The sequence below is a fragment of the Oratosquilla oratoria genome, chromosome 1 (assembly GCF_046742065.1).
Source record: "Oratosquilla oratoria isolate Oo_2021 chromosome 1, ASM4674206v1, whole genome shotgun sequence".
Lineage (NCBI taxonomy): Eukaryota > Metazoa > Arthropoda > Malacostraca > Stomatopoda > Squillidae > Oratosquilla > Oratosquilla oratoria.
The window spans coordinates 91,511,125-91,521,124 of NC_134777.1; the positions used below are offsets into that span (position 1 = coordinate 91,511,125).

The 10,000-nt window shown below is 42.5% G+C and overlaps 1 protein-coding gene across 1 annotated transcript in view; it reads left to right on the forward strand.

The window, feature by feature from the left end:
- LOC143021594 (salivary peroxidase/catechol oxidase-like) overlaps positions 1–10,000 on the forward strand; it is a 182,228-nt gene that overhangs the window by 156,527 nt on the left and 15,701 nt on the right. Inside the window, exons 2-4 of the mRNA XM_076179224.1 lie at positions 3,447–3,670; positions 4,016–4,132; positions 7,436–7,562. Of these exons, the coding sequence (XP_076035339.1) occupies positions 3,447–3,670; positions 4,016–4,132; positions 7,436–7,562 (468 nt within the window). The remainder of the gene's footprint in view (positions 1–3,446; positions 3,671–4,015; positions 4,133–7,435; positions 7,563–10,000) is intronic.

Here is a 10,000-nt window from a genome sequence, read left to right on the forward strand (position 1 = left end):
GTAGATGTGGGTGGAGCTTGAATGCAAAACTGCTTTGAACAAATTCAGAGGTTTTTGTCACAGAGTAGAAACTGAAGCAGAGTATAATTTCTTGTTTCTTTTTGACAAAAGCTTTCCCTCAGATGAATTGAATCGTCTGGTTACAACGATATTCGTTAATAATCTTATCGTGCCAAAGGACTACACTGGGACAGTCTCTAGCCTTTTGCTATGGTTCCACCCCCTTCCAGTTAAATGGACTGGTCCGATAATTACACTGTACAACAAATTTCAGGATTAAGAAAAAAACATAGTTCTCATGTGCGTTTTATTATGAAGTTCAGTGTGCTGAATTCAAATTTGATAACAAAAATTTCATGCCACGTCACAATTTTTTGTAAATCGCTGTTTTAATAATTATGCAATTAATAGAGATTTCCAAGGTTCCATAAATGTATTTTGCTCCCAAAGTCAGATTAAATGTCTTCATTGTATTCATTTCATTAATATATAATGAATCGGCATGTTTGTTAGCTTTATATGATGTATTAACCTACAATCTATTATTTACTTCTTCTTTTATAAGACGTCTCAGGCGTGTCACGCTTCAGGTTCCAACAGAATTCAGCCAGCATAGCAGGGCTCCATTTTCCCTTGTACCTGTTTTCTATTGACGCTATATCTTGATGGAACCTCTCTCCATGTTCATCACTCACATCTGCTGCATTCTCTGGGAAGAAGGACAGATGAGAATGAAGAAAGTGTATCTTCAGTGACATATTGCATCCGAGATCTTGGTAGCATTTGATTAGCCTCTCCACTTTACGCTCTCGCTGGGACTCTTGGTGCTTTCCCAGAAGCCCTTTGCATACATCTTTGAATGCATGCCAGGCCGCTAGCTCAAGTTCATCCATTGTCGCCTCAAAGTCCTCATCATTTATAAGCTTGCGAATCTGAGGGCCTACAAATATACCCTCTTTAATCTTGGCATCACTAATTTTAGGGAAGATCCCTTTGAGATACTGGAAACATGGCTTGTTATGTTGCAGTGCTTTGGTAAATTGCACTGTAGGTTTTATATGCAGTGGTGGCAAAATGATTTTCTCCTTCTTAACTAGTGGCTCATGAATTACATTATGGCATCCAAGCGTCATAGATTCCCGAGATGGCCATTCTGAGCGTATATAATGTTCTGATCTGGCCCTACTGTCCCACTTGCAAAGAAAGCACATAAATTTGGTGTATCCAGTTTGTAGCCCATTAAGTATGGCTACTACTTTCAAGTCTGCACAAATTAACCACTCATGCTCTTTGTAACTTATGCGGTCTAGAATAAAAGCAAGGTTCTCATATGTCTCTCTTAAAATGACTGAGTAAGCAACTGAAACTGAAGGCATGGTGTTCCCAATGTGCAACAGAACTGCTTTTATACTGTAAAGGGATCCATCTATGAATAGCCTCCACTCATTGGGTTCATAGGACAGCTCAAGGGCACTGAATAGGCCTCTGATATCATTACAATAAGTCAAGTTGTTTTCCAAAGTGAAGAAATCCTGTAGATTTGCAGAACGCTTCCTAAATACTGTAATTCGAGCTTCTTCATCCAACAGGTGCCATTGTTGCAAACGTGAGGCCAGGAGTTCACTCTGTTGCTTAGTAAGTGTTAGATCACGAACTAGATCATTGAGTTCTGGTTGGGTGATGAGGTGTGGTTTCTTATCAGATTCAAGTTGTGTCGTATACGTTGCATCTTGAGATTCTGAATCGTCTGAGTTGCTCGTGTCATCGCTTGGTAGTTCAGAGGGCGGCTGTGGTACAGGAATATCACTTGAATGTAGAACTGGGCGAATAGCAGACTGAAGATCTGGATACACGATAGATTTCTTGCCTTTTCTGTTGCGACCTGCAGGAAAATAAAATAAAATCAGACTAAAAATGGATACTATTGGTTGTGATCACGTGCAAAAATAGTGGAAGTGCAACTTATTATGTATTTCGATCTTTTTTATTGATACATCTCTTGAAAATATATATAAAAACAGTAAAAAATAAACACTGAACACCCACCTTTAATATCCGTTAAGCAGAAGTAGCAATCTGTTGAGTGGTCCTTTGGCTCCCTCCAGACCATTGGTACGCCAAACATGAGGCCAGTCCCTTTGCATTTCACCCAGGCAGAAAGGGAACTTGTACACCTGACACAACATATGTGAGGTGCCCAGCTTTTGTCCTGGTCACCCACTTTACATCCAAAGTACAGCTCATAAAGTTTCTTTACACGTTGAGTCAACTGTCTCTTGTATTGCCTTAATGTAACTGATCCACATATATAACAAAACTTGTCTGGCGAATTCTTGCATTCTCTAGGCATCTTAACTCTGTATCCTGTTAAGAAAAAAAAACACATAGCTATGTGAAAAATTATATAAATGGTAAAAGCAACAAAAAATACCGTTCAGATAGACATTGCGGGCACTGCTATTTACGAAGAACTGGAGGGTCACAGAAAGAAACGGATGTTATATTCGTGATCTACGCAAAAAATAACTCTAGAAAAGGATAGTCTCATTTCCGTTTTTTTTTTCATTGTTATACAGTGTAATCAAGCCAAATCCTACAGACGTTATCACTATACCAGGAATATTAAACTAATTACTAATAACCAGAAAACTGATATAATAGATTTAAAAAAAATTATAAGAATTTTTTTTTTTTTTTTTTTTTTGTGAATATTCGTCCCCAATCATAAGATAATATTTCGTGATTCTGGTGCGTAAAGATGTTATTAAATTCCCTAGCATACTGACGTCATAAACTTGATGGTGTCAATGCTCTACGCGGGGCAGAAGCATTAAGCGTAAGATCTAAAACTGCCACTATGTCAACAACATGAAGCTTTTATCACTATCAGTGTGAGTAAAAAGATAACGATAAAGTACTCATGAATAGGTTAGACCCTATCAAGGATAAGACTACTGGTACTACATTGATGTCATTGATGTTATGGCAACGTCAGTAAATACTGATGGTCTAAAGAAAAACATAAAGTGATGATAAATGATCTGATTTGTTTTTCAGTTGAAATCAGATTTACTTAAAATTCAAATAATAAGCTCCCGCTAGGCTTTCTATTCACTCTCGACAAAGTAGGACATAACGCGAGAAATACGCTCTAAAGAGCCACCCCTCATCACGTAACCATGTAGTAAGCGCTGAAACTATCAGTTGTTTTAAAAAACGATTAGACAACTTTATGGATGGGAATGACAGGTGGTTATGGATACGGAGTTGCCTAGTGTAGGCCTTATGGTCTCTTGCAGTCTCCTTTATTCTTATGTTCTTATGACGTAGTACGTACGCAGGCACATACACACCCAGAAACACTGGTTCACAGACACACACATAATAATTTATCAGTCCTCAACATGTTATCTCCTTTTTTTAAACTTGCACGTCTTCTTTTGCAGATCAAAAATGATGGTGTGGATGGCGGCCCTATCCTGGCTGGTCCTGATGTCCCGACTGGAGGAAGTAGCGTCCTTAGAGCTTCTGGAAGATCCCCTCGAAGACTTGTACATGCCCATCGATCTCGAACCGGCCAAACACAGTCGTGACGTTCGCTCCATCAGGCAGATCCCACTGGGGACCTCTGGGTTCCCCAAGGCTGTGGACATTGATCCCATTCCCTCAGGTGAGGCAGTCCCTTTCCCTCCCTCACGCCAGTTCCTCCTAGGGAGCCCTGCTGCCAACCACAGTCGTCCTTTGTGGTCCCACGAAGGATGGCGCGAGTCCGGTCGAGCTTCGGGCTGGGGGAAAGAGCGGATAAATTTCTATCAACTCTTTCTTTCTCTTTTACTCTCTCTCTCTCTCTCTCTCTCTCTCTCTCTCTCTCTCTCTCTCTCTCTCTCTCTCTCTCTCTCTCTCTCTCTCTCTCTGTCACTCTCATTCTTACTCTCACTCAAGTGTGTCTCAGATGTGTCTCAGGTGTCTCAAGTGTGTCTCAATAATAACTAGTTCGTGTCTTGTGTGTCTTCAGGTCCTCGTGTCTCGATGCCGCACATCTCCTTCCGGGACATGGGCAACGTGGTTCGACAGGCGACGCTGACCGTCAACGAACGGTTCGACACTCTCGAACCAGCCATCTATAATAGCGGTGAGTTCTCTCTCTCTCTCTCTCTCTCTCTCTCTCAGTCTCAGTCTCAGTCTCGTAACCATCCTCTTTCTCATCTTCATTTTCATCTTCATCCTCAACTCATCCTCATCGTTATCCTCCTCATCTCCGTCCTGTGCATCCGCCATCTACTTCTCATCCTCATCGTTATCCACAAACCCACACACTCTACACAGCCTCCCACTCGCCTAACCCCCCACACACGCACACACGCACGCATGCACGCTTTACTTTTGTCCAAGGGGGTCAGTATCAACTTGCAGTGTTATTGAAATCTACAAGACTTGAGTAGGGTTTATCTCTGGTTTGCGTCATCGTGAGCCATCGACACTAGCCACTACACCAGGAAACGTGTGTGTGTGTGTGTGTGTGTGTGTGTGTGTGTGTGTGTGTGTGTGTGTGTGTGTGTGTGTGTGTGTGTGTGTGTGTGTGTGTGTGTGTGTGCGCGTGTGCGTGTGCGTGCGTGCGTGTGTGTGTGTGTGTGTGTGTGTGTGTGTGTGTGTGTGTGTGTGTGTGTGTGTGTGTGTGTGTGTGTGTGTGTGTGTGTGTGTGTGTGTGTGTTGGGGTGGATGGGAGGAAGAGTGGGTGGGACATGCGTGGGTGGGGTGGATGGGTTTCTGTGTATGTGTTTGCAAAACCTGTATTTACATAAGTAGAGGCGAATAAACATGTTTAAAGAAAATGGTTATACAAGTCCTATGGTCACTGGGAGATTTAAAATACTAATAAAATTTCCAACATAAATTTACGTACTAAAATCCAACAGGTTGATTAGTTTTTGGCATTATATTTTGTTTTTGGCTTTATATTTAGAATAATATCATCAACCAATTATATGAAATTCACTAAGCCATTTTCTATTTTGGTGTATTGTACATTGTGCCTTTGACCTGAAGTAATTGTATTTCCACTCCCTAACGATACTCCATAACTATCAATTCATTACTGACCAAAGTTGCAGCATTTCAACGTCGTGCAGTTTTTGTTGTCTTTACCAAATGCCCCGTAAATATAGCTCTCTCGATGGAAGCGATATGACGTCACTGCGAGCTAATCGTGAGGGCGAGGTGGAATGTTGGAGCGGCGGGGCAGGGTAGCCTGGCAATGGCAAGGTTGTGGGGAAAAGGCGGAAGAGAGAGGGTGTAGAGAAGGAGAGGTAAGGGAGGAGACTTCGAGTCTCCAAGGCCGTGGATCAGGGAAGGGAAAGAGACTTAAAGGATAAAGGGCAAAGCCGGCAAGAGTCGGGAGTGAGGGTGCGGATGGGGAAGGGAGGGAAGACACCCAGGGAAGGCAGACTGGAGGTAACCGCAATCATATATATGTTCCATTGTTCAACGCCAATTTACATTAATCTAAATTATATAATATAGTCACGTACGCTTGTAAATTTTCGTAGGAGATCTGTATCTACTTTTGTCTTTCGAATTCCCGGTCTTTCTAGACGACAGGTTGTTTGTATCCTGGTTCCTTCGTGTCACCTGTCACAGGGTTATACTCCAACCTGCCGTCTAGAAAGGGCGACATTTCGGGTGCTTCAACTGACAAGTACACACACCGATCCCTTCTTCCCCTTACTAGCCCTGACAAACTTTTGAATAACACGCACGCACGTACGCGCGCGAACACACACACACACACACACACACACACACACACACACACACACACACACACACACACACACACACACACACACACACATACATACACACAGACACACACACACACACACACACACACACACACACACACACACACACACACACACACACACACACACACACACACACACACACACATACACACATACACATACAAATACGCTAAATACGTCTCAGATTCTTAAAAAAGAAACCTCAGACTGCTCTTCAGAAAAGCTGAAATTAATTTGTGTAATTAAAAAAAAATTATCGTTAGTGTAATGATAGAAATAGAAGGAAATATAAAATTTACAAAAACATACTTTCTTGTAACGACTTTACTATTTTTCTAAAGAAAATAATTTGGTTTCACCAGGATAGAATTCTTAAAGTGGTCCACCACTGCGTTTTATGACGTTAGTCTGGTTGACCCCAAGCGATTTTATTCAGCTGAGGACAATTAAAAATTGTCGATATTCACAACGGTGGAGTGGCCTTTGACACGAATAAAGTCGCCTGGCGGCAGCAAGAATGTATACTGTATTCGTAAAACGTATCGAAATAATTCTTGTGGGGAATAGTTGGTCTGCCATTTTTTTTTTTTTTATCTATTGAGTCAGTTCTTTGAAGATTTCCATTCTATTTTTATTTTTTCGTTTATTTATATTCATGACGTTATTAATACACGTCATAGAACGTGACATAAAAAGCGACGTCATAAAATGACGTTATATTTACATTACGTCATATAATTGACGTTATATATGCATTACGTCATATCAATTGACGTTACGTGAACGTTGAACGTGACATTGTTTTCATGACACAAAGCGCGACGTCATTCCTGCCTTGTAACGCCATGAAAGTTGACGTCAACTTAGAAAAGAAAATAGATAAATCGCTGAGCGACCATAGGGCCTTCGTGGAGCGATCTCCTCGACAAGACCTAGGCAAATGCATGTATCGCGTGACCCGCAAAGGTCATGCACAGCACCGCTCTGTGTCCGGTTCAAACGGTACCCGGACATTTTCTCCCTCGTCAAGATCCCGGATATGTTCCCAGAGTACACAGGTAGCTCACACCTACCCCCAGATACAGTTATCGTTATCAATAGTTTCGTTATCATCGTTATCTTTATTGTGATCTCTACTATCACTGTCTAAATGATTGTGACGTCATGACTGAATTACATCACTTTTCGTGATCATTATTTTTAGATGATCATTATGTTTACATTTTCTAATCATTGCCATTATTTCCTGGGCATTATTCATAGTCTTTATTATGATTTCCTAGTCATTATTTCTAGTCATTACCGTTATTTTCTAGTCATTATTCCTAGTCTTTACCATTACATTATTCCTGATCATCACCATTGTTACCTAGTCATTACACCTAGTCTTTATCATTAATTCGTGGTCATTATTCCTAGTCATTATACTTATTTGCTAGTTATTATTCCTAGTCATTTAAAATTTCCTAATCACTATCCCTGGTCATTATCATCCTTTTCTAGTCTTTATTCCTAGTTATTATAATCATTTCATAGTCATTATTCGTAGTCATCATTAATCACCAAGAAACAATTCTTATGACTGATGAGGTGTCTTCTCTCCCTTCCTCCCACCCTCCCCGCCCCTTCAGGAGCCCTTTTGGTCCCTGGAACGCCCGCCTGGTTCATGGCAGCCTCGCACAAGACCAAGGTGGTGGCAAAGAACATCTCACGGATCGCCCTCATCTCCGAAGAAGCCACGAAGTACATGGCCCAGCAGTAAGTACACACCAACCGATGCCTTCAATTCTCCCATTCTTTGGCGACATTTTGAAGATTTTTTTTAGATTTTTATTTCTTTGAGTTTCCCTAAATTGAAGCTCCGAAGCCCCACAGTAGCTGGCAACGGTCCTTCGAACCTCCCGCAGATCTCTCTGGGAAGACACTTTGGACTATTGTCTGTGTTGCTGTGGGAATGTTTACATGTCACCGGTTGAAAGTATGAGGGATCAGTTGCTGGTTGTCAGCTTGACATGTGTAAAGAAATTAAATAAATACAATTGAAGTTGACAGAGGCAAATCTTGGGCCTAGTCCGGGAACCAAGTATCAGCCCCTCAGGGTTGCACGTCGTGATGGGGGTGAGGGGGTTGAGGGGTTTTGGAAATGGACAGAACCACTGTCCATCTTGCAGGTACCCGTCTATAGTCCCAAGATTTCTCCTTTAATTGCAGGTGATTATGTATATTATACAAATGTCATTTTCCCCCTTGTAAAGGAGTAGCCTTCATGATAGGTGGTTGGGTCTATCTTTCGGCAGAGGGGCATGAGAACACAAGAATGGAGACTGTAAGAGACCATAAGGCCTACACTAGGCAGTCACATGTCCATTACCACCTAACATCCCCATCCACAAAGTTATCTAATTTTCTTTTAAAATAACCAATAGTGTGAGTGCTCACTACGTAGTTACTAAGTTCCACTCGTCCTTCAAGTGAATAAAATCGTCTGGCGACTGCAGCAGCAGCAGATCACTCAAGCGGGTTTCTGTGTCTCCTTAACCTGAATAGAATCGATTGGTCGTAGCTACAGTAATATAGAACTATAGAACATAGTCCTGTCCATTCGGGTGAGGTTACTGGGGGGAAATTACGACGTCAGGCGAATTTATTCAATGAGAAGTTGATTCTTATCCACGTTTACCTTTTACTGATCCCAGGGGGTAGTTGCATCAAGTCGTCTGGCGGACTCCAGGACGATAGGGAGAAGAAGGAAGAAAGAGGGAGAGAGGGAGGAGGGATGGAGGCAGAGGAGAAGGGAGGGAAAGGAGGAGAAGTAAGGGAGATACGGGGAAGCGAGAGCAAGTGAAGGAGAGACGAGGAAGTGAGGAAGAAATAAAGGGGAGAAGAAGGTGATAAAGGTACGGGAAGTGAGAGGAGGAGAGAAGGGAGGGGAAAGGGAGGAAGAGGGAGAGGATGGATGGGGAAAAGAGAAGGAAAAAGGAAAGGAAAGAAAGGGAAGGGAAAGAGTGGGAGGGAAGGGAAAAGAAAGGAATGGAAGGGAGGGGGAGGAAGGGCAAGGGATAGTGATGGAGGGCTAAAGAAGGGGAGGGAGATGAAAGAGAGGAGGAGGAAGGTAGGAGAAAGGAAGAAGAAAGAGGAGGGAGGGAGAGGGAGGGAGGAGGGAGGAGGAGGAGGGAAGAAGAGAAGGGAGGAGAAAGGAGGTAGAAGAGAGTGGGAGGAAGGATGAAAGACCGTCTGTTCGGTGTTTGCACAGAAGAGAAAGCAGCATGAAGAAGAAGAAGCCAGGGAGCGAGGGAGCGAGACAGGGAGAGAGGGAGCGAGACAGAGAGAGAGGGAGAGAGACAGAGAGCGAGGGAGCGAGAGAGGGAGGAAAGGAGCGAGAGAGGAAACGAGGGAGCGAGAGAGAGAGAGAGAGAGAGAGAGAGAGAGAGAGAGAGAGAGAGAGAGAGAGAGAGAGAGCGAGGTAGCGAGTCCGACCAGCTTTCCGTTTCAGAAACCGAGTTTCACTTTCAGCGGAAGCTGTCACACTTTTGTCTTCTCATTCTTTTTTCCTGGAGCTATTCTCTGCTCATCAACGCTGTCATGGTAGTCAACGACTGTTGGTTCAAGAAACTTACACTCCTTTCTTCTCTCTTTTCTCTCTTTTTTTCATGACTCTTCTCATGCTGTCGTGGTCGTAAGTGACGATTGTTAATTGTCGTCGCACTTGGGGGAATTTTTCGTCAATAGACGACTATTTTTTAGTGGAAAAGAATGAAACTTTCTCTTTAAATATTTTACACACTTTTCACAGTATCATAACATATCCAAAATCCACATTTCTTTTCAAATTTCGTTAGTCATATGGTTTCCAATTGCACAACGAAAGCGATATGTGACATTTGGCTAATTCGAAAAGCGAAAGTTGATGTCGTCTCTAATCGGACGAGTTAATAGTCGTCCAAATTTGAATTCTGCAACTCCACCCGTAGATGGCTAGACGGCGTATCCAGATTGGATATAAAAACACACTTTCTCTCATTTTAAAACAATCCCTCTACCAGAGGATGGCCCTTGCTCTTGCTGGCTGTATACATAGGGCAAAGATGACGGTTTCGGCCGCAGATAAACGCTTCCTAACTTGGAATTCCTCACACAATGTTGAAATAGTGTTTGACGTCTCCATTTTCTTTCGCCATCAGATATGACGTCACCGG